Genomic DNA, 26,365 nt, shown 5'->3' with positions numbered 1-26,365 from the left:
CAACACTGTAAATCAAATATACTTCAATTAATTTAAAAAAGGAATTAACCACTTAGGAGTATAAAATAATTTTATGACTCTAGAAAGTTTTATTTTGTAATTATTTTCATATTTCTTTTTTAAATTGTTTAGAAATGAATAACAAAATATGTTTTCCCCTCCAAAAGTTTAGCTTTAACATGATATCAATATGTTTTTTCTGGCAGACAAATAGATTATTATTTTAAATAACTCAGTTGATAGGAAGATATCTTTGGAAGCTTTCCTTGTGTACATATACTAGCCCCTGGGAATTAAATACTGGTGTCAGGGCTAGGTTTAGAATTTGACCCAAAATAAGCATGCAAAATGCTTGCACAAAAAGAAAAATCCCTCTGATAAACTGAAAAACATAAAATCAGTAACTACCAGTGAAATTATCTGTTGTTCTTCTTGGTTATAAGTATTTCTCATTTTATTCAGAGATGTATGTTTTTGCTGATGAAATTGTTGGTGTGCAAACATTTAAAAATTAACCCCCCAAAATGCAACTGGGGTCACATCTATCCTATTTTAAAACAGCAGCCTAGTTTTTTTTTAATATAGAAGGATAATGTATTAAAATATTTCGTGTTCCATCTTGCACAAGAGTGGGGCAAGTTTTCACGTTTTCCTATAGAAAAAGTTGTTAGCATATATTAATGTGCTCCCAGAGTCTTCCTTCAGCTTTCTGAAGCAAATAAGGAGACCCTTCTGAAACAACCAAGGGATGGGCATTTTTCTCTCTGAAATAGATTTGCTCTCCCAGCTAAAAGTTTTTATGTTAACCATCCCTGATGTTACTTAAACCAAAAACAACAACAAACAAACAAAATAGCATAGAAAATACCAGAGCAGAACAACAGCCATTTAAAGATCCAGGAAATGATCCAGAGACATACACTCAGGGGTCTATCTGTGTTATTCCTTAATTATTTCTTACAAAAAGGTTGGAATCTCAGCACTGCCACTTGGGCTGTAATCAGTACAACTCAGGCAACTTACTCTGATTTTATTTTTCCTTATCTATAGAGGTAGGGTAATAATACATAACAATTGTTGTTTGGAAGCTTAAATGAAATTATATATGTAGGGTTTCCCTAGTGGCGCAGTGGTTGAGAGTCTGCCTGCCGATGCAGGGGACACGGTTTTGTGCCCCGGTCTGGGAAGATCCCACGTGCCGCGGAGCGGCTGGGCCTGTGAGCCATGGCCGCTGAGCCTGCACGTCCGGAGCCTGTGCTCCGCAACAGGAGAGGCCACAACAGTGAGAGGCCTGCATACCGCAAAAAAAAAAAAAAAAAAATCTGGTTTTCAGAAAACCTCCTTTCAGTCTTTGTCCCATCTGCTTTCAAGTAGAGTAACTGATGCCTTATCGAGGAGACATCTATTCTCTGTGGAAGCTAATGAAGACATTAGAGTAGAGATGGACCAAGACAAGGACTTAGCCAGCTCTTCTAGGGCCTGTTGCAGCATCCTGTGTGAATGCAGATCGGGGTTCTAATTGAAATTCATGTTTATGTGGGTTCATTTTTAAGCAAAGTGTTCTCTGCCTTTGAATTGGCTGCTAGGAAGTTCAGCACTGCCCTCCACCCCATCTTTGCAAGCATATAACATTTTAAAACGACTTCCCCTGGTGGTGCAGTGGTTAAGAATCCACCTGCCAATGCAGGGGACACGGGTTTGAGCCCTGGTCCCGGAAGATCCCACATGCTGCGGAGCAACTGATCCTGTGCGCCACAACTACTGAGCCTGCGTGCCACAACTACTGAAGCCCACACGCCTAGAGCCTGTACTCTGCAACAAGAGAAGCCACCACAATGAGAAGCCCACGCACTGCAAGGAAGAGAAGGCCCCACTTGCGGCAATTAGAGAAAGCCCGCATGCAGCAACGAAGACCCGACGCGGCCCTAAATAGATAAATTTATTTTTTTAAAAAAAACAGGTTTAAAATGAAAAAATAAATGAAAAGGGCATTCTAAGCTTCTGCAACAACTTATACCAATCCTTCTGCCCCTGTTCAAGTCTTCTGCCTCAAGTCTCGAGGATTAGCAACTTTCAACTGAGTGAATAAACTAAAATCACTTCATATACTTCACATCACTACCATCCGGTTTTCTCAACTCGAGATCCAGATATAACTGCACATATCAAGTAGTTTGTAACAAGATAGCTGAGAAATTAGAAAGGATCATTTACTGTGTAACAAAATTACATGTTTCCTTTCATTGCTATTTCAAAAGTTCCTTGAAGGCCAAGTTTGGCCCTCTGAGGAGAAATAAGAAAACTTCTTTTCATTCTTTTTCAGTCTAAGAAAAGGAAAATTGGTAGATTCACATTTTAAGGATTTTTATAGAAAAAAATAGGTCCTTTAATACTTAAAAAAATTTTGTCATGGAAGACATGTATATGTACATGGTTCACATTCATTCAACAAACATTATCAATTAAATGCCAGACTCTACACACATACTTCACTGACACTGAATGGCGTTGACTATCTTCTACAGTTATTTGTAAAATGATCTTATGTAAACATAAGATACAGACAGGCATGAACAGTAACATGATACACAACCACAGGTCTGGATGGAAGCGAAGTCTTGTTGGTGTGAGTGGCCCGCTCTATAACCTGGAGATGCACTTTACCTGTCGAGACACTGAGCTACCAGACAGGCAGTTGTCAGAATCTCCTTGATGTGAGTCAGCCAGTTGGAGGCCTCCAATCTACTGAGCCATCGGTCCATGTTATGTGTTTGGTCATTACAAGCTTCCACGAGTTTGATTAAGCTCTCCTGAAGAATGTGATACCTTTCAAAAACAAGAAAAAGTTAAAAAGAAGAAAGAAAGAAAATAGAACATAGAACAATGAAGGAAGAAACCAAATCAAAAACTCAGCCTCCAATATATATGCAAGGGCAAAAGCAGCTCCAAATACTATAAAAATATTTACCTTGCTATATAATAACTTATAGGGTTAAAGACTGAAAAACTAATATTTAAACATGAGTGTGAAATGCTTAAAATGCCTGCGATGGTAAACTCTTCCTCAACTGAACAGATTAAACCCAGTTTGCATAACTGAATTATCTGACTGAGAAGAGGGCCACAGTACTGCTTTTTGTCACAGGTCACAAAACAGCATCACTAACATCTGTGTCCCGTTCCCACAGAATCAACTCTGGACACCTGTACTGTCACAGCAGGGATGCCCAAGGCCAGCTCAGATCCCATTGTTTTATTAACTCTAACTCCTACCCACTCACCCACCCAGAAGCAATTATAAACCACTAATTGCAAGCATAAAGGAGATGATATAGGTAGAGGAAATAAGGTGTGAAAATAAGTGTGTATCAGGGAAATTAAATGTCTAAGTCTTTTTGACTTAGGAAAACATAATTATGTGTAGCATATCTTTTCAGTAAGTTTGGTGACTGCTGATCTACAAGTAGAGGAGCAGACCTCATGGTGATGAAATTTCAGAGCTAACAGAGAAAAAATGCTATCTGATCAAAACTCACTTCTGAGCATCCACCATAAGTTTTCTGCTTATCTTATAAAACACAAGGACAGGGCTTCCCTGGTGGTGCAGCGGTTGAGAGTCTGCCTGCCGATGCAGGGGACACGGCTTCATGCCTCGGTCCGGGAAGATCCCACATGCCGCGGAGCGGCTGGGCCCGTGAGCCATGGCTGCTGAGCCTGTGCGTCCGGAGCCTGTGCTCCGCAGCGGGAGAGGCCACAACAGTGAGAGGACCGCGTATCGCAGAAAAAAACAAAAAACACAAGGACAGGATATCCAGCCAATTTTTGACTCAAGTTAATATGAAGGTTCATTTGAAAACTTGTGATTTTTGAACAGCTAAGGGCTCACCCACTCTAAATATCTTCAAATAAGAGTCCAGTACTGTCTCCCAAATCTTTTACCTCTCAATGGACTTATGAATCCGCCTCCACTGGGGATAATGAGCTTCTTGTTCAAAGCCACCTCCTTTGGCTCTAGCTTGCTGAGCTACGTTTAGAGGTCGGGTGTCAATGATGTAGCCACGCTTTCCTGCCCTGAGGGTAGCATTTATCAGCTTCTCATCTTCTTTGCACCGTCTCCCATTTGTGCCAGTGAGTGGCTGACCACTTCGCATAATAACCTACAAGGACAAAAGAGTCTAAAATTTAACAGTAGCTGCTTTTTAAAGTTTCTGAAAGCAGAAATGAATTAGCTACATTAAGAGTATCTCAAAAAACAATTCTATAAAGAGTAATGTACCACAGTGTTCATTGCAGCTCTATTTACAATAGCCAGGACATGGAAGCAACCTAAGTGTCCACTGACAGATGAATGGATAAAGAAGATGTGGCACATATATACAATGCAATATTACTCAGCCATAAAAAGAAACGAAATTGAGTTATTTGTAGTGAGGTGGATGGACCTAGAGTCTGTCATACAGAGTGAAGTAAGTCAGAAAGAGAAAAACAAATACCGTATACTAACACATATATATGGAATCTAAAGAAAATGGTCATGATGAACCTAGGTGGGGGCTTCCCTGGTGGGGCAGTGGTTGAGAATCTGCCTGCTAATGCAGGGGACACGGGTTCGAGCCCTGGTCTGGGAAGATCCCACATGCCGCGGAGCAACTAGGCCCGTGAGCCACAACTACTGAGCCTGCGCGTCTGGAGCCTGTGCTCCGCAACAAGAGAGGCTGCGATAGTGAGAGGCCCGTGCACCACGATGAAGAGTGGCCCTCACTTGCCACAACTAGAGAAAGCCCTCACACAGAAACGAAGACCCAACACAGCCCAAAATAAATAAATAAATTTATAAATAAATAAATAAATAAAGACCCCTGTTCTCTGTTTAAAAAAAAAAAGAACCTAGGGGCATGAAGGGAATAAAGACGCAGACCTACTAGAGAATGGACTTGAGGATGCAGGGAGGGGGAAGGGTAAGCTGGGACGAAGTGAGAGAGTGGCATGGACATATATACACTACTAAATGTAAAACCAATAGCTAGTGGGAAGCAGCCGCATAGCACAGGGAGATCAGCTCGGTGCTCTGTGACCACCTAGAGGGGTGGGATAAGGAGGGTGGGAGGGAGACGCAAGAGGGAGGGGATATGGGGATATAAGTTATATGTATAGCTGATTCACTTTGTTATACAGCAGAAACTAACACACCATTGTAAAGCAATTATACTCCAATAAAGATGTTTTAAAAGAATAAAAAAATTGTGTGTCACTTCGGAGATGAATTTGATCCTAAAACAAAGAAATGTTTCTATGTATTGACAACAGTTAATCATTGTAAAACAAAAACAAGACTTGCACTTTTACATGATTTTTCTTCCTACTATCTCAAAATACTTTCACATAATAAATTATAGTTCCTCTTTAAGATCAAATATTACAATTCATTTAGTCAGTGAATTAATTATCCAGCAGATCTGGGCCTGTAATTTAGATAATGATAACAGCCTACACACCAGGAAACTTTGGCTTCAACTACATAAACTTAGGGTTGGCAGGTTTTATCAAGAATTATAAAGAGAAAAGGCACCGATGGTAAAATAAAAAAAATTTATGTACTATTATTCTTGTTTCGGGAATCACTTTCAATATCTTGAAAACTACTTATTTATTCTTTATTCTCCAGTGGTCTTCTTCCAGTATTCCAGGACTTAACCACTTGACTCCAAAGACCAAAAACTACATACTTCGAAGTCTGCTTTTGAAACTTTTCTCAAGAAATCAATATCTGTTATACTGATCTATTCCCTGGCGAATGGTTTAGAATTATTTCAAGCTCGTCCCATAATACAGGGGTTCCCAACCCCCAGGCCGCAGACCGGTACCAGCCCACAGCCTGTTAGGAACCAGGCCTCAGAGTAGGAGGTGAGTGGTAGGTGGGCGAGCGAAGCTTCATCTGCCGCTACCCATCACCTGCATTACCGCCTGAGCCACCCCCCACCCTTTCAGTGGAAAAACTGTCTTCCATGAAGAGTCCCTGGTGCCAAAAAGGTTGGGGACCAGTGCCATAATACATACTGTTATCTTAACTACCCTGAAATTTAACAAAAGGAAGGTCATCCAGAGGATGACAATGGCTAACTCTCAGACTGCACTTACCATGTAACTGGACGCAATAATATATTTTATGAGTTGTTAAAATGCTTTATGGTGAACCCTAGTGAAGAGAAATACTGCTGAGCAGGCAAGATAGGTGACCTGATTTCTAGAAATCCCTTTATCCTAAATATCTACACTTGACTTACTACCAGGGGAAAAAGGAAAATGGAAGATAGCTATAACTTACCCACTCATTTACTACTGGATTCAAAATGAGAAGCAGAGTTTACTGACAAAGAGAAAATAAGAGGAGAGAAATAAACTTCGAAAATATTTAGGAAACGAACACACAGTGAGCACTTGCCTATTCAATTCCTGACTCCTGTGTTTACTTAAGTTGTGACTAATGACATGTGTCACTCTTTTCCCTTCTGAAAATAAAAACGTCTGTTCAATTTACCTTTCACAGGAAAATCTGGTGAGAATCATTAAAATAAAGTATCATACCATTATTCCGGTCAGAGAAATTTATTTTTCTACCTAAGAGTGTTCATTTTAAGTATAAACTAAACATTAGCTCCCTTTGTACTGAGTCCTAAAGATACACTTCTTTGGGCTTTTCTAAGGTTAAGCAGCATCATGGAAAGAATTCAAAGTCATGTCCTGATCACAGAAAACACTCTACTCCTGATTCCCTAAAGCTTAAATATCAGAAGTCCCAGCGGGAGAGACTAATCACTTCAATGAACAGGTACACAGAAAAGGGGAACATTTCTAAGAACCTCAAACCAAGTCTTCCAGTCGATTAAGCAGTAGTATTTATTGTTCACTTACCATTCCATTTTTTTTATGATAATAGCTGAGTACTGGGAAGCGTCCTCCATGTCGAAACGTAGCTACCTTCCGAAGAGCTTCATCATCAATGGCTTTGGGTACTATGACAATTGGTGGGTAAGAGGGGCAAACAGCAAATTCCTTATTGACATAGCTTAACCTCCATTCACTGGTCTGAAAAACACAAAATACTTCAAAGCTAAGCAAGTATCTCAATGTCACAAAATAATCTGAAAACTTTTAAAGCTTAGAGATCAATTTTCATACAGTGAAGAAGCCATCTCACAGGAATTTAATAGAAGGATACCTAGCCCATACTTAAATACTTCCACAGAAAAGGAGCTCCACTCTTCAGAGCCAGCTTCCTACAGTGCTAGGTATCCCTAGTTCCTAGAAAGTTCTTCCTCCTATTGAGCAAAACTTATTGCTCTGTAACTTCCTCTATTGTTGTTTACTGTGATTTCAGTACAAGTTCCCCATTTCACATGACATCTTATGGAATATATGAAAGAGTTGTTTCTCCCTTAGTCTTCTATTCTCCAAGTTAAATATATTAAGTATATTTATGAATATCAGGGCCAACATCATCTCATTCCTTCTTGTCTTGGTACCATTTACTTTGTTAATGGTACTCTTAAAGTACAGCAACAGGAAGACTAAAACTCCAGATGATGCTTAACCAGAACAGAACACTGCTAATACTTACATCAAACCCCTTGCTCATTTCTGTTATTTAAAAAAGGAGAAAAATGAGGAAAGACTGTTAACATCTCTCTTAAAGCAATAACAACTTAATACTAAGAAAGATTATGCTTAGAAGTCAATGAAATAATTTCAAACTCAGTATGCTAAGAACCAAAAGTACACAACATAAAACTATCAAATGACAACTTATTTCTAATATCAAAAATGAAAATCACTTAAAGACTGTAAAAAGCTTTGCACTGCAAAAAACAAACAAAATTATGTGTATGTAAATTTCAATATGTTCCTATAAATCAGAGTTGCCCTAACATGCTGGCCATGGCTCGTAGTATCATGAGGATAAACCAAAGCATGTCTGATAAATGTATTTAAAAAAAAAAAATCCTTTTACAAGATACAATATTTTTTAATTAAATTTTTTCACTGTTCAGTTATTCACATTACTAATTTAAAAGACAGTTTCTAAAAAATTATTTTTTAAAAAGGAAGTTACCTGTTTCCTGCTCACACATCATCTAATTCCCTTTCCCCAGAAGTAACCATTTTCAACTCTTTCAGCTGTTTTTTGTTTTTTTTTAATTTTTGGCTATTTTTCACAATTAGGTATTACTTACTGATTTCCTACTCCAGAGAATGCTATGATTCTTCATTGACCTGCAATGCCACTTCTGTCAAATATTAACTTTCCACACGTTGGTCTCTCTATTCTGTCGCACTTGTCTAGCTGCAGCAAGTCCATCCACGGCTTTTAGAATAAACTTTGTATTTAGTAGGCTAAGTCTCCTAGAATCCTCTTCCCTCCTTCTTGCTCTTCAAGAGAACCTTGGTTCCCCTTGATCCTTTGCTCTTTCATGTAACTTTTATCAAATTCCACTTAAAAACCCACTGGTGTTTTAATAAGATAGCACTGACTTTATAGATTGATTTGGAGACATCTTTATAATATTTAATATCCTTGTCTATGAGCATAGTGTCCCTCTACTTTTCAAAGCTTTCTTAATTTTTCAATAAAGTTTTAAAATTCTCTCAATAAACATCTTTCATATCTTTTCTTAGATATACTCCTAGGAACATTATATTTTTACAGCATTTTAGTTGTATGTCTTCAAAATTATGTTTGGTGTAGAGAAATGCCTACAATTTCAAGATTCTTTCAGTTTCCTATGTAGAGAAGCATATAATCAACAACTAAGAGCAGGGACTTCCCTGGTGGTCCAATGGTTAAGATTTTGCGCTCCCAATGCAGGGGGGCAGGTTTAACCCCTGATCAGGGAATTAAGATCCCACGTACTGCATGGCCAAAAAAACCCAACTAATAGCAATTTTGCTTCTTTCATTTCAATCCTAATACCTTTTATTTTTCCTTCTTGTCTTCCTGAGTCAGCTATGAGTAGCAATGGCAGGCATCTTTGTCAAATGAAAGATTTGCTTTTTGTATATTTTTGTTTTTGTAGCTACCCTGTATCAGATTAAATAAATTCCTTTCAAATCCAACTCTGCTAAGAGCTTTTATCATAAGTAGATGTTTAATTTTACCAAATTGTTTTTTTCTCTTCTAATTTTGTTTCACCATGTATGTAATTTGTCTTTTCTCTTTGGTTAATTTTGTGATATTCTCTTTGCCTTACTGTTCAATAGCTGAACTCAATACATCTAAGTAAAAATTTCCTTTTGGTTATCCTACATGGTGTTTGCTGGGATACCCTTGTGCATCTTTGCAGTCCATACCTTCCCCTCCACAACCAATACTAGGAAATCACTAATCTGCTTTCGGTCACTTTTAGTGTCTTATCTAAGAAATCTTTGCCTAATCTATGGTCATAAATATTTTCTCCTGTGTTTTCTTCAAGAAATTGTATACCTTTAGCTCTTATGTTTTGGTCTATAATATATTTTGAGTTAATTTTTGTGGATGGAAGTAAAGGTCTAGATCTATCTTTTATCAGTCCAGTTGTTCCAATGCCATTAGTTGAAAAAAACTCTCCTTTACCTATAAAATTGTCTAGGCACCTTTGGCAAAAATTGACCACAAATGGGAGAGTTTATCTCTAGACCCTCTATCTTGTTCCATGGATTTATATATCTATCCTTAAGCCAATATACCACATTCTCTTGATTACTGTAACCTGATAGTAAAATTTCAAATCAAGTAATGTAAATAATTTAGCTATTTTTTTTCAAAGTTGTTTTGGCTATTCTAGTAACTCTGCAGTTCCATATAAATTTCAGGATAATCTTGGCAATTTCTACAAAGACATCTATTGGAATTTTGATAGGAGTTGCACTGAATCAATAAATCAATTTGGAGAGAATTAGCATCTTAATGAGAGGTCAGCAAACTATAGTCCACAAGCCAAATCCAGGCCCCTGCTTGTTTTTGTAAATGCAGGCATACCTCAGAGACATTGCAGGTTTGGTTCCAGACCACTGCAATTAAGTGAATATTGCAACAAAGCGAGTCACAAATTTTTTGCTTTCCCAATGCATCTAAGTTATGTTTACACTATACTGTAGTCTATTAAGTGCGCAACATCAATATGTCTTAAAAAAATAAAATGTACATACCTTAATTTTAAAATATTTTGTTGCTAAAAAATGCTAACCATCATCTGAGCCTTTAGCAAGTCATAATCTTTCTGCTGGTGGAGGATTTGAAATATTTTCAGAATTACCAAAATGCAACAGAGACATGAAGTAAGCAAATGCTGTTGGAAAAGTGGCACTGAAAGACTTGCTTGACATAGGATTGCCACAAACCTTCAATTTGTAAAGAACACAATATCTGAAAAGCACAATAAGATGAAAATGCAATAAAATGAGGTATGCCTGTAAGATACTACTGGAACACAGCACCACCCATTCATTGATATATTATTTATTGCTGTTTTCATGCTGTAACAGCAGAGTGGAGCAGCTGCAACAAAGATTTCATGACCCTCAAAGCCTAAAGTATTTACTATTGGGTCCTTTACATAACTCAGCCCATTACTGACTGATCTTAACCATACTGTCTTCCAATCCATGAACATGTGTTTCTCCTTTTATTTAGATGTCCTTTAACTTCTCTCAGCAATGTTTTGTGTTTTCTTTTGTGTTTTGTATAGATCCTGCCCTTTTGTTAAATGTATTACTAAGTACTTTATTCATTTTAAGATTGCTTATTGCCAGTTAGATTTTGTACACTTGTACCGAGCAAACTTGCTAAACTTATTAGTTCTAGTTATTTTGTTCATTTCTGCTCTTATTTTTATCATTTCATTCTTTCAAGTTACTTTGCTCATTTTTTTCCCAGTTTCTTAAGTTGGAGCTTAAGTCGGTGATTTTAGACCTTTCTTCTTGTTTTATATTAGCACTTTAACATTATAAGTTTCTCTCTAAACATTGCTTTAGCTATATTCTACAAATTTTGATATTATCATTCAGTTCAAAATATTTCCTAATTTCCTTTCTGATTTCATCTTTGAGTTACAGATTATTTACAAGCATGTTGTTTAATTTAGAAATACTCTGGGTATTCCTCGATACCTTAGTGTTAACTGATTTCTAATATAATTACTTTGTGATCAGGGATTATATACTGTATGGTTTCAATCCTTTTAGATTTATTGATATTTATTTAATAGCCCAGCGTATATTCTCTCTTAGAAAACATACCATGTGCTCTTGCATGTTGTTTATTGTGCAGAAGTTGGGAAGTAGTATTCAATGAACATCAGAGAGTGTTGTTCAGATTCTGTCTCTACTTGTTTTGTTGTTGTTTTTAGTTTAGTTGTTCTATTACTTGCTGAGAGGGCAGTTTAAACAATCTACAATCATCACAGAATTGCTTATTTCTTCATTTCCATCAATTTTGGCTATCAGGCATAAATATTTATTTTTATATATAAATCATTATGTTGTCCTGATGAATTTTATTATTATGGAATGACCCTCTTTATTTGATAATATTCTGTGTCTTGAAGTTTTTTTTTTTAATCTGGAATTAATAAAGCTACTTCTTTTTTATACTTATTATTTTCATGGCACATTTTGCCCACCCATTTATTTTCAATCTGTCTCTTTATATTCAAAATGCATCTCCTGTACACAGCAATATTTGCATCTTGCTTTTTTCTTCTTTTTTTTGGCCACACCACGCAGCTTGAGGGATCTCAGTTCCCCAACCAGGGACCAAACCCGAGCCCTCAGCAGTGAAAGCCTTGGAATCCTAACCACTAGGCCACCAGGGAACTCCCTTGCTTTTTTCTTTAATTCATTCTGACAGTCTCTGCCTTTTAATTGGAGCATTTAGCTCACCAATATTAAATATCGATACAGCTGGATTTTAGTCTAGCATTTATTTTCTGTTTGCCCCTTCAGTTTTTATTGCTGTTTCTTCTTTCCCACTTTCTTTTGTATTATTTAAATACTTTTTAGAATTGCACTTTAATGTATTAATCTTTTAATTATACCTCTTAACATTTTTAAGAAGTGACTGCTTAAGACAATGGTTCGCAGCTAGGGGTGATTTTGCCCCAAGAGAACATCTGTCAATGACTGAAGACTACTGGGGTTGGAGGAGAAGAATGCTACTGGCATCTAGTGGCAGGCCAGGGATACTGCCAAACAATCTACAATGCACAGGACAGTTTCTCACAACAAAGAATTATCTAGCCCAAATGTCAACAGCGCCAAGTTCGAGAAACTCTGCTCTAGGGATTATAATATATATTGTTAATTTAAATATTAGCCCACATTACGTAATATGTAAAAACCTTGAAGCTGTACTGATCTATATCCATTCAGCCACACCACACCCAGTCATTTTTAATGACATAGTTTCCATACATAATATGTCTACATATACTATAAACACCACAAAGGCAATGCCATAGTTTGTTTTTGTTTTTTTAATAAATTTATTTATATATTCATTTATTTTTGGCTGCATTGGGTCTTCGTTGCTGTGTGCGGGCTCCTCACTGTGGTGGCTTCTCGTTGTGGAGCACAGGCTTCTGTAGTTGTGGCACGCGGGCTCAGTAGTTGTGGCTCACAGGCTCTAGAGCGCAGGTTCAGTAGTTGTGGTGCACGGGCTTAGCTGCTCCGCGGCATGTGGGATCTTGCCGGACCAGGGCTCGAACCCGTGTCCCCTGCACTGGCAGGCAGATTCTTAAACACTGCACCACCAGGGAAGCCCCCAATGCCATTGTTTTTGCTTTAAGTAGTCATACATATTTTAAAGACACTAAAAAGAAAAAAAGTAGCTTGTTATATTTACCTAGAATTTACCATTTTCAATATTCTTCAATCATTTTGAGTATTCAGGTTTCCCTCTGGTATTATTTCCCTTCAGTCTGAAGAACTTCCTTTAACATTTCTTATAGTGAACGTCTCTTGGTGACAAATTCTTAGCTTCTTTTTATCCGAAAATGTTGTCTCACCTTCCTCCTTGAAAGATACTTTCACCAGATACAGAATTCAGGGTTGATAGGTTTTACTCCTTTCAACACTTTAAAAGTTTTGTCTTCTAGTCACCATGATTTCTGATGAATAGTCCACGGTCATTTGAATTGTCTCTGTGTATGTAATGTGTTGTTTTTATCTGGCAGCTTTCAAGATCTTCATGTTATCATGGTTCATTGACAGTCTGACTATGATGTGCCTAGCATGATTTTCTTCATACTTATCCTGTTTGGGGCTTGCTGAGTTTTTTGAATTCAGAATATTCACCAAATTTTTAGTTTCTGAACATTATTTCTTTAAATATTTTTTCTACCTATTCTGTCTATTCTCTCCTGGATCTGTAATTATATATATACTAGATATATTGATATTGTTCCACATATTCTTGAGGCTCTGTTTATTTTTCCATAATTTCTCTTCTCTCTTTATTTCTCCAAATAATTTCTATTGCTCTAATTTCAATTTTACTGTTTCTGTCCTCTGTCATTTAGCCTAGTGAATATTTTATTTCAGATACAAATTTTTCAAAAAATGCTGAGTTCCATTTGACTCTTCTTAATGTTTTCTATTTCTCTGCTGAGGTTTCCTGTCTTTTGTCTCATTTTAAGCATAGTTTCCTTTATGGAAAGTTGGGCAGTTTAAACAGCTGCTCGAAAGATCTTGTACGATCCCGTGAACATCTGAGTCATCTTGGGGTTGGCAATTGCTGATTGTCTTTTGTTTTTTGCAAAGAGCCCAGCTTTTTGTGTTACTAAAGAAGTTTAGTTTAGTCAAAAAAATCAAAGCCCATGTCATCATCAGACTCTTCAGATTCTTCTTTCTTTGCTTCCACTTTCTTCTCCTCAGCTGGGACAGCACTGAGGGAGGGGGCAGGACCTCCTGCTGGGGCAGCACCAGCTGCTGGGGCAGGTCCACACTGGCTGGCCAAAGCATTTGCAAACAAGCCTGGCCAGAAAGGTTCAACATTTACACCTGCTGCTTTAATGAAGGCATTGATCTTATCCTCCATGACCGTCACCTCAGTAGTGCAGGATGAGGGCCAAGTAGATGCAGGCGAGCTCCGAGACGGAGGCCACGGTGTGGGTGAGTGCTAGCCAGGTGCTGCCAGGAGCGATGCTAGTCACCGGATGAAGTGAGGGCTGCACCCCAACGCGGCCTTAGCTTCCTCAGAAGGACCAAGCACCTTAGCGGCAGCTGAGGAAAGGGAGCTGATTGTCTTTTTTCTTGAGAACGGGTCATAACATCCTGGCTCAACTTTGGACTGTATCCTGGACATTGTGAATGTCCAGAAACTGAATTCTATTACACATCTTTGAAGAGTGTTATGGTTCTGTTTTACAAGGAAACGGCTTGTTCAGACTTAAACTGCAAACTCTGTAACATCTGAGGTGCACGGCAGCTCAGACCTTAGCTCTGACTGCTCCCAGTTTCTCCCATGCAATCATGGGTCAAGAGTCAGCCAGAGATTCAGGATTATATACAGAATCAAGGTTCCCCTCCTCTGGCTCTCTGGTTCCCCAAGCCCTTCCTCCCACCAGAGACAAAGTGGGCTTTTCACCAGAATGTTAGCTGTCCTATACCATCAATGCCATAATTTCACCGGCCTCAGGACAAGGCCCGCAAAATAGGAAATTCACTCTGTCATTCACATCCTCTAAGTTTTCACTCCCCTCTAAAATATGCTGATTTCTGTTCACTTACCAGAGCCTCCAAGTAGTAGTTTTCTGTATTTTATTCATAGTTTGTCATTGTATATCTGCAGGAGGTCTTGTCAGATAGAAGCTACTCAACCATTACCTTATCATCATCGTTGTTGTATATAATTTCTGAAGTAGTAGATTGGGAGAGTACTGATATACTATATATGTGTATTTCAGCAAAGTATCTGAAATAATATTTCATGATATCCTAGAATAAAAGCATGTTAAAAGGGGAGGAACTCTTAAAGATCATTTGTCCAATACTTTCATCGTGTAGACTTGGAAACTGAGTCCCAGAAAGTCAAGCAGCCAACATATCTGGGATGCAACATAAGATATCTTGATAGCTAGTTTTAGTACTCTGTCTTCTCAATACCATACATCTCTTTCGGATATAATAGAGAAGAAGGGACTGGCTAATACTATTTAGAAAGTTTTTGAGATGGTCAAAAAACCTTACTCAACGAATACTGACTGATTAAGTGATATATGTCTACGTGGCAGAGGATTCCAAAGATATATAGAAGGCCTTATTGTCCTTTTGTCCTATCCTGCATAAATGCACACATTCCTATATTCATTTGCTCAACAAATATCAACTGCTTGCCAATCATGTGCTAAGAATACAGTAGATACCCTGAGAAAATCATAATTCAAAAAGAGTCATGTACGACAATGTTCATTGCAGCTCTACTTACAATAGCCAGGACATGGAAACAACCTAAGTGTCCATCAACAGATGAATGGATAAAGAAGATGTGGCACATATATACAGTGGAATATTACTCAACCATAAAAAGAAACGAAATTGAGTTATTTGTAGTGAGGTGCATGGACCTAGAGTCTGTCATACAGAGTGAAGTAAGTCAGAAACAGAAAAACAAATACTGTATGCTAACACATATATATGGAATCTAAAAAAAAAAAAAATGGTTCTGAGGAACCTAGGGGCAGGAAAGGAATAAAGATGCAGACGTAGAGAATGGACTTGAGGACACAGGGAGGGGGAAGGGTAAGCTGGGACGAAGTGAGAGAGTGGCATGGACTTATATATACTACCAAATGTAAAATAGATAGCTAGTGGGAAGCAGCTGCATAGCACAGGGAGATCAGCTCAGTGCTTTGTGACCACCTAGAGGGGTGGGATAGGGAGGGTGGGAGGGAGATGCAAGAGGGAGGAGGTATGGAGATATACGTATATGTACAGTTGATTCACTTTGTTATAAAGCAGAAACTAACACACCATTGTAAAGCAATTATACTCCAATAAAGATGTTAAAAAAAAAGAATACAGTAGAGAATAAGAATGACATGTATGTTTCCCACCATCTTAAAGTTTATATTCTAGCAGCTTGTATCCTAGACCAGAAGACAGACAATAAACAAACAACGAATAAGAAGCTTTCACATTAGTGACCCCCTCCTTGAAGCTCGCTCTTCCCTTGGCTTTTTCCTCCACTCATCCCTTACATGGTTCATCCTTGGCCCCCTACTTACTTTAGATGCTTTCCCTCAGCAACATCAACTTCTCCCCATGGTTCCCACAATGTACACATTGATTATGCTCAATATTTCATTTTTAACACAGATCTCTCAAATAAGCTCTAAACTATCTCTTGTACATATTCAATGACATGTACCACACAGGCCCTTTGAATTTGCCATCCCCACAACTGAACTCAGCTCATTCCCTGTCAAACATATTTCTCTTTCTGTCTTTCCCATTTCAATGGTAAAACCTAGATGCCACTGCCTGTTTTACCTCTCACATCCAGGGAGTGACTCACCAACTCCTTTTAATTCCACTTCCTGAATCCTTCTGCACTGTAATCACTCTGCTACTGATCCAACCATCTACTTTATGTTATTACAGTATCCGATTAAGCAGTTTCTCAGCATTTTGCAACAGAACTGACTTTCTATAACACAGATCTAATAATTTCATTTCCCCTGTGTCTTGTGGAAATTTTGTCAGCACTTATTTTATTGTATTCAATTACTTAGATAATTATTAGACTTTGAACAATTAAAAGGAAGGGACCATGCTTTGCTTATCTAAAATTTCCATAATCTAGCAATAGTAAGCAAATACCTCAAATCAAGGCATTAAAAATGTTCTCATTAAATTTGTGGATTACAAAATTTGCAGGAATTTAAAACAGAAATTCAAATATACAAATTGCTTAACTAAGTAGCTAACCCCAAAAGGAAATGCCTACGAGAAAAAAATGTTGAATATAAGAATGAATGAATGGACAAACAAACAAAAAGGCAAGGAGGATCCCTTAACAACACATGTATAAGGATGAAGGAATTTTAGTTTATTTCATTAGTAATTTAATTCTGAAAAAGGCCAATGCAACTTTAGGGTACAGTAAAGTATCAGTAATAGTTCCAATCTACGCTAAATGTTACGGGTACCATGTTTTAAGAGAATCAATGACAAACTGAAGGCCTTGCTGAGGAAAGCAGCCAGGACAGGGTGGGGCCCTGAGTTCAGCACTATGGGAAAAGGCTGAAATAAATACTGATATTTAATCTGTAGAAGAGGAAACTTAATGGGGACATAAAAGTTCTTAATTTGAAGAACAATTCATAGTAGAGGAATAAGACAACCTGAAAAACACAACACAACATCAGAAACATGGGGTCTAAGTACAGGGGAACTTCAGCTTGGTATTAGGACTGTTCCCATCTGGGACATTACCGTATGATTTTGCAAATTCTCTTGCACTAGAGATTTCAAGCAGAAGCTGGACAACCACATCGTGGATGTGTTAGCACAGAGGATTTCTGCACAGAACAGGAGACTGATTTGAACGTTGGCTTGTTGAATGTAGACTTAGACTGGTTCACTTATGGCACCTAACTACAAGATAAATCATGAGCAAGTCATTTATACAGACGTTTCTGGATAATCAAGAAAATCATCCAGACATCTCCCTTCCAGATCAAATTCTGACTGCCATTTTCCACCTAGGAAGTAACTAAGGATTCCTCTAAGGTAGCTGTTAGCTAGTAGTTAATGGATACAAAAGAAAAGCATCATGCATTTGAGAATGCTTACTATGCAGTTTTTAATGTTATAAAGACCCTGAATATAAATGTAAATACAGGTAGATATCCACAAACTATATAAAAATGCTCCAAAGAGGCGGGGCAGCGTGAATTGGCGAATGAATCAAGGGAACTGCAAGGAATTCAGTATAGCTGGGGTAGGAAGCTAGAGAGCCGTGTGGATGAAAGGCTCTTGGTGCTGCAGCCAGGAGTCAGTGCTGTGCCTCTGAGGTGGGAGAGCCAACTTCAGGACACTGGTCCACAAGAGACCTCCCAGCTCCACATAATATCCAACAGTGAAAATCTCCCAGAGATCTCCATCTCAACACCAACACCCAGCTTCACTCAACCTTAACAAACTACAGTGCTGGACACCCTATGCCAAACAACTAGCAAGACAGGAACACAACCCCACCCATTAGCAGAGAGGCTGCCTAAAATAATAATAAGTCCACAGACACCCCAAAACACACCACCAGATGTGGACCTGCCCACCAGAAAGACAAGATCCAGCCTCATCCACCAGAACACAGGCACTAGTCCCCTCCACCAGGAAGCCTACACAATCCACTGAACCAACCTTAGCCACTGGGGACAGACGCCAAAAACAACGGGAACCACGAACCTGCAGGCTGCAAAAAGGAGACCGCAAACACAGTAAGATAAACAAAATGAGAAGACAGAAAACACACCGCAGATGAAGGAGCAAGGAAAAAACCCACCACACCTAACAAATGAAGAGGAAATAGGCAGTCTACCTGAAAAAGAATTCAGAATAATGATAGTAAAGAGGATCTAAAATCTTGGAAACAGAATAGAGAAAATGCAAGAAACATTTAACAAGGACCTAGAAGAACTAAAGATGAAACAAGCAACGATGAACAACACAATAAAATAAATTAAAAATACTCTAGACGGGATCAATAGCAGAATAACTGAGGCAGAAGAACGGAGAAGTGACCTGGAAGATAAAATACTGCAAATAACTACTGCAGAGCAGAATAAAGAGAAAAGAATGAAAAGAACTGAGGACAGTCTCAGAGACCTCTGAGACAACATTAAACGCACCAACATTCGAATTATAGGGGTTCCAGAAGAAGAAGAGAAAAAGAAAGGGACTGAGAAAATATTTAAAGAGGTTATAGTTGAAAACTTCCCTAATATGGGAAAGGAAATAGTTAATCAAGTCCAGGAAGCACAGAGAGTCCCATACAGGATAAATCCAAGGAGAAACACGCCAAGACACATACTAATCAAACTATCAAAAATTAAACACAAACAAAACATATTAAAAGCAGCAAGGGAAAAACAACAAATAACACACAAGGGAATCCCCATAAGGTTAACAGCTGATCTTTCAGCAGAAACTCTGCAAGCCAGAAGGGACTGGCAGGACATATTTCAAGTGATGAAGGAGAAAAACCTACAACAAAGATTACTCTACCCAGCAAGGATCTCATTCAGATTTAATGGAGAAATTAAAACCTTTACAGACAAGCAAAAGCTGAGAGAGTTCAGCACCACCAAACCACCTTTACAACAAATGCTAAAGGATCTTCTCTAGGCAAGAAACACAAGAGAAGGAAAAGACCTATAATAACAAGCCCAAAACAATTAAGAAAATGGGAATAGGAACATACATATCAATAAATACCTTAAATGTATATGGATTAAATGCTCCCACCAAAAGACACAGACTGGCTGAATGGATACAAAAACAAGACCCATATATATGCTGTCTACAAGAGACCCACTTCAGAGCTAGAGACACATACAGACTGAAAATGAGGGGATGGAAAAAGATATTCCATGCAAATGGAAACCAAAAGAAAGCTGGAGTAGCAATTCTCATATCAGAGAAAATAGACTTTAAAATAAACACTATTACAAGAGACAAAGAAGGACACTACATAATGATCAAGGGATCAATCCAAGAAGAAGATACAACAACTGTAAATATTTATGCACCCAACATAGGAGAACCTCAATACATAAGGCAAATACTAACAGCCATAAAAGGGGAAATCGACAGTAACACATTCATAGTAGGGGGCTTTAACACCCCACTTTCACAAATGGACAGATCATCCAAAATGAAAATAAATAAGGGAACACAAGCTTTAAATGATACATTAAACAAGATGGACTTTATTGATATTTATAGGACATTCCATCCAAAAACAACAGAATACACATTTTTCTCAAGTGCTCATGGAACATTCTCCAGGATAGATCATATCTTGGGTCACCAATCAAGCCTTGGTAAATTTAAGAAAATTGAAATTGTATCAAGTATCTTTTCCGACCATAACACTATGAGACTAGATATCAATTACAGGAAAAGATCTGTTAAAAATACAAACACACGGAGGCTAAACAATACACAACTTAATAACAAAGTGATCACTGAGGAAATCAAAGAGGAAATCAAAAAATACCTAGAAACAAATGACAATGGAGACACAACGACCCAAAACCTATAGGATGCAGCAAAAGCAGTTCTAAGAGGGAAGTTTATAGCAATACAATCCTACCTTAAGAAACAGGAAACATCTTGAATAAACAAGCTAACCTTGCACCTAAAGCAATTAGAGAAAGAAGAACCAAACAACTCCAAAGTTAGCAAAAGGAAAGAAATCATAAAGATCAGATCAGAAATCAATGAAAAAGAAATGAAGGAAACGATAGCAAAGATCAATAAAACTAAAAGCTGGTTCTTTGAGAAGATAAACAAAATTGATAATCCATTAGCCAGACTCATCAAGATAAAAAGGGAGGGGCTTCCCTGGTGGCGCAGTCATTGAGAGTCTGCTTGCCGATGCGGGGGAAGCGGGTTCGTGCCCTGGTCCAGGAGGATCCCACATGCCGCGGAGCGGCTGGGCCCGTGAGCCATGGCCGCTGGGCCTGCGCATCCAGAGCCGTTGCTCTGCAATGGGAGAGGCCACAATGGTGAGAGGCCCGCATACCGCAAAAAAAAAAGGAAAAAGGGAGAAGAAGAAGACTCAAATCAATAGAATTAGAAATGAAAAAGGAGAAGTAACAACTGACACTGCAGAAATACAAAAGATCATGAGAGATTACAAGCAATTCTATGCCAATAAAATGGACAACCTGGAAGAAAAGGACAAATTCTTAGAAATGCACAACCTGCCAAGAATGAATTGGGAAAAAATAGAAAATATGAAGAGACCAATCACAAGCACTGAAATGGAAACTGTGATTAAAAATCTTCCAACAAACAAAAGCCTAGGACCAGATGGCTTCACAGGCGAATTCTATCAAACATTTAGAGAAGAGCTAACACCTATCCTTCTCAAACTCTTCCAAAATATAGCAGAGGGAGGAACACTTCCTAACTCATTCCACAAGGCAACCATCACCCTGATACCAAACCCAGACAAGGATGTCACAAAAAAAAGAAAACTACAGGCTAATATCACTGATGAACATAGATGCAAAAATCCTCAACAAAATACTAGCAAACAGAATCCAACAGCACATTAAAAGGATCATACACCATGATCAAGTGGGATTTATTCCAGGAATGCAAGGATTCTTCAATATGTGCAAATCAATCAACGTGATACACCATATTAACAAATTGAAGGAGAAAAACCATATGATCATCTCAATAGATGCAGAGAAAGCTTTCGACAAATTTAAAAACCCATTTATGATAAAAACCTTGCAGAAAGTAGGCATAGAGGGAACTTTCCTCAACATAATGAAGGTTATATATGACAAACCCACAGCCAGCATCATCCTCAATGGAGAAAAACTGAAAGCATTTCCACTAAGATCAGGAACAAGACAAGGTTGCCCACTCTAACCACTCCTTTTTTTTTTTTTTTAAAGAAGATGTTGGGGGTAGGAGTTTATTAATTAATTTATTTTTGCTGTGTTGGGTCTTCGTTTCTGTGCGAGGGCTTTCTCTAGTTGTGGCAAGCGGGGGCCACTCTTCATCATGGTGCACGGGCCTCTCACTATCGCGGCCACTCTTGTTGCGGAGCACAGGCTCCAGATGCACAGGCTCAGTAGTTGCAGCTCACGAGCCTAGTTGCTCTGCGGCATGTGGGATCCTGCAAGACCAGGGCTCGAACCTGTGTCTCCTGCATTAGCAGGCAGATTCTCAACCACTGCACCACCAGGGAAGCTCTTCACCACTCTTATTCAACATAGTTTTGGAAGTTTTAGCCACAGCAATCAGAGAAGAAAAGGAAATAAAAGGAATCCAAATCGGAAAAGAAGAAGTAAAGCTGTCACTGTTTGCAGATGACATGATACTATACATAGAGAATCCTAAAGATGTGACCAGAAAACTACTAGAGCTAATCAATGAATCTGGTAAAGTAGCAGGATACAAAATTAATGCACAGAAATCTCTGGCATTCCTATACACTAATGATGAAAAATCTGAAAGGGAAATCAAGAAAACACTCCCATTTACCATTGCAACAAAAAGAATAAAATATCTAGGAATAAACCTGCCTAAGGAGACAAAAGACCTGTATGCAGATTATAAGACACTGATGAAAGAAATTAAAGATGATACAAATAGATGGAGAGATATACCATGTTCTTGGATGGGAAGAATCAACACTGTGAAAAGGACTCTACTACCCAAAGCAATCTACAGATTCAATGCAATCCCTAGCAAACTACCACTGGCATTTTTCACAGAACTAGAACAAAAACTTTCACAATTTGTATGGAAACACAAAAGACCCCGAATAGCCAAAGCAATCTTGAGAACGAAAAATGGAGCTAGAGGAATCAGGCTCCTTGACTTCAGGCTATACTACAAAGCTACAGTAATCAAGACAGTATGGTACTGGCACAAAAACAGAAAGATAGATCAATGGAACAGGACAGAAAGCCCAGAGATAAACCCATGCACATATGGTCACCTTACCTTTGATAAAGGAGGCAGGAATGTACAGTGGAGAAAGGACAGCCTCTTCAATAAGTGGTGCTGGGGAAACTGAACAGGTACATGTAAAAGTATGAGATTAGATCACTCCCTAACACCATACACAAAAATAAGCTCAAAATGGATTAAAGACCTAAATGTAAGGCCAGAAACTATCAAACTCTTAGAGGAAAACATAGGCAGAACACTCTAAGACATAAATCACAGCAAGATCCTTTTTGACCCACCTCCTAGAGAAATGGAAATAAAAACAAAAATAAACAAATGGGACCTAATGAAACTTCAAAGCTTTTGCACAACAAAGGAAACCATAAACAAGAACAAAGACAACCCTCAGAATTGGAGAAAATATTTGCAAATGAAGCAACTGACAAAGGATTAATCTCCAAAATTTATAAGCATCTCATGCAGCTCAATAACAAAAAAACAAACAACCCAATCCAATCCAATAATGCGCAGAAGACCGAAACAGACATTTCTCCAAAGAAGATATACAGACTGCCAACAAACACATGAAACAATGCTCAACTTCATTAATCATTAGAGAAATGCAAATCAAAAGTACAATGAGATATCATCTCACACCAGTCATAATGGCCATCATCAAAAAATCTAGAAATAATAAATGCTGGAGAGGGTGTGGAGAAAAGGGAAGCCTCTTGCACTTCTGGTGGTAATGTGAATTGGTACAGCCACTATGGAGAACAGTATGGAGGTTTCTTAAAAAACTACAAGTAGAACTACCATATGACCCAGCAATCCCACTACTGGGCATATACCCTGAGAGAACCATAACTGAAAAAGAGTCATGTACCAAAATGTTCACTGCAGCTCTATTTACAATAGCCCGGAGTGGAAACAACCTAAGTGTCCATCATCAGATGAATGGATAAAGAAGATGTGGCACGTATATACAATGGAATATTACTCAGCCATAAATAGAAACGACTTTGAGCTATTTGTAAAGAGGTGGAGGGACCTAGAGTCTGTCATACAGAGTGAAGTAAGTCAGAAAGAGAAAGACAAATACGATATGCTAATACATATATATGGAACTTAAGGAAAAAAATGTCATGAAGAACCTAGGGGTAAGACAGCAATAAAGACACAGACCTACTAGAGAGTGGACTTGAGGATATGGGGAGGGGGAAGGGTAAGATGGGACGAAGTGAGAGAGTGGCATGGGCATATATACACTACCAAACGTAAAATAGATAGCTAGTGTGAAGCAGCCGCAGAGCACAGGGAGATCAGCTCGGTGCTTTGTGACCACCTGGATGGGTGGGATAGGGAGGGTGGGAGGAAGGGAGACGCAAGAGGGAAGAGATATGGGAACATATGTATATGTATAACTGATTCACTTTGCTATAAAGCAGAAACTAACACACCATTGTAAAGCAATTATACTCCAATAAAGATGTGAAAAAAAAAATGGTCCATACACAAGAATGTACAATTCCCCTTCCTTTCTCACTTTGCTGCTATGGACATCTTTGTTCTTTAAACTACATGGCACCCTGGTCCCTACTTCTTGATCCTCCTAGGACCCATTTACAGAGGTATGCTGGAAAAAGAAAAGTAGTAAAAAAAAAAAAAACCTCTTTTTTTTTTAAGACCAACAGCCTCTATTTGTTGGTCAATTGCAGCTTCTTTCCTAATGAGATACAGCCCATTCCTTTTTTTGGGTATTTGTACATTTCAGCCAGTTAAGGGAGAAGGGGAAGGAACACTCAATGACAGACACAGATGTTTCTTTTTTGGTGAAAGCAAAAAACCTTTATAAACAACATCCCACTCCTAAGTAAAAGTGGGATAGAAAAACCTTGATTGTTTTTAATCTGGCATTTATGTATATCTTCTCATTCCATATGTACAGGTTATTTGGGTACTATTACCGTCCACTGGCAGAATACTTAACAGTAAAAACAAGTATCAGGATGGAAAAAGTATTAACAAAAGCTAAGAAAAAATGGCTTCAGGAGGGTGGGCAGCAGTAGAAGCAGAAAGTGTGCAGGAAGGTCCTGCCAATCTTCCAATCTTCCAGAAAGAGCAGTGGATCTAGTACACTGGATCCACTGCTGGATCCAAATTATAAAATCACAAAAATCATCCCACAAAAACAAATTGATACATGGTTCTCTAGTGCTCTCCTAGATACACAGTGGGTTCAACAGACTTTTGGGAGATGGCTCAGAACCTAATTACTGTATATAAAGCTGTTTTCAGGACTATCTTTATGAAGATCTTAATGTTTTATCAGTAAATCCACTAGAAGAAAAATTACTTAAGCTGCAGCACTGGGAACAAATTATGCAAATCTCTGAACGGCAAAGGCTGCAGCACTAATAGCTAATAGATACTTCTTTTAGGCATGGATAAGTCAACTGCACCTTATTACTCGTCAAAAGGAAGTGATCATTTTCACAAGTAAAGTGCTGGGTTATTTCTCATTACCCATAGTTCTCTCAAAAGTTACTCACAGCTGAAGAGTAGAGTTCAAACTCTTGCTCAGGAAGGAAAGAATGCCAGCCATCTTCTATCACTTCAAACATGGGCCGGTAAAAGAAAGGGTACATCAGAGTGATGGAGTCCAGGGTAGACAATGCCTAGGGGAAAAAAGAAATAAAAAAGAAAATTGGAACATATCACAATTTTAAACACTTTCTAATTGCCAAATTGGTATTAAATACGGCCTAATAATGATGAACACCCAATATATTTCTCTAACATGGTATTTATCACTAGATACAATTATACCTTACTGAGGCTAATTACCATGCTTTCAGCCTCTAAGTTTCTGGCACATAACATACACTCAATTAGCATTTGCTGAATGAACAAAAGAACAAAACAACGTGCACACCTACTCAGGAGAAAAATGAAAAAACTGCTTCTTGAGACCATTTAATAAGCCCTAATAAAAAGGTCCAAATACTTCTGGGGATCAGAGAATAGGTTTTGGTTAGTCAGTAAGGCCTTGGCTCAAAATCCAGTTATTAACTATACAGAAACATATGTAAATTATTTAAAATCAGTGTGTGTAAGCAATTGTAAAAAAGCTTAGTAGCCAAAGAGTCAGAAGGGAGTCAGACTGCTGGACTCAAATTCCAGATGCCGATGCAAGAGTGTTTAAGTAATGTAACCACTCTATGCCTCACTTTCCTTAGCTGTAAAGTAGAGGAAGTAACCTCATAGGACTACCTCTTAGGGCTGTTGGGAGCATTAAGAGAGAAAATGTATGTAACAGGGCTAGAACAGTACCTGGCACATAATAAACTCTAAAATAATTTTAGCTGTTACATGTTCCACATCGCCTCCATCGATGTGAAATTTCCTCCCTTCCTAGAGTGATATGGTCAGGTATTCTCATACCTTTATGCTACACTGACCCAAAACCGGGGCAATAACTCTGTGGTCCCAAAATAAGCCTATTGCCATCTGAAGCACTTGAATTCTGGTGACAACACCAGGGAAACCTGACTAGATGGAGGAACTGAGAAACAGAACATCACCTGGCAGTTTCATCCTTCTGACAGGGGAGTTTTAGAAAGCATTTCTGTGAGCGGGGGAAAAAAAGCAGCAAAATCAATTAGCATAATTCAAACTGCAGTAATTTTGG

At 38.3% G+C, this 26,365-nt stretch overlaps 1 protein-coding gene and 1 pseudogene across 2 annotated transcripts in view; both read right to left on the bottom strand.

Moving 5' to 3' along the window:
* MTMR9 (myotubularin related protein 9) overlaps positions 1 to 26,365 on the bottom strand; it is a gene marked incomplete at its 5' end in the record, with an annotated part of 95,256 nt that overhangs the window by 51,601 nt on the left and 17,290 nt on the right. The window contains 4 exons of the mRNA XM_082655816.1: positions 2,665 to 2,826; positions 3,940 to 4,157; positions 6,913 to 7,086; positions 25,227 to 25,352. Coding sequence (XP_082511942.1) covers positions 2,665 to 2,826; positions 3,940 to 4,157; positions 6,913 to 7,086; positions 25,227 to 25,352 — 680 coding nt within the window. The remainder of the gene's footprint in view (positions 1 to 2,664; positions 2,827 to 3,939; positions 4,158 to 6,912; positions 7,087 to 25,226; positions 25,353 to 26,365) is intronic.
* Positions 13,826 to 14,867, bottom strand: LOC309823723 (large ribosomal subunit protein P1-like; annotated as a pseudogene). Its single transcript has 2 exons — positions 14,857 to 14,867; positions 13,826 to 14,175 (listed from the first exon to the last, which is right to left on the bottom strand). The product of its transcript is annotated as a large ribosomal subunit protein P1-like (transcript).

Source organism: Grampus griseus (genome assembly GCF_964374135.1).
Source record: "Grampus griseus genome assembly, chromosome: 6".
Lineage (NCBI taxonomy): Eukaryota > Metazoa > Chordata > Mammalia > Artiodactyla > Delphinidae > Grampus > Grampus griseus.
This window is presented reverse-complemented; position numbering and strand designations above follow the sequence as displayed.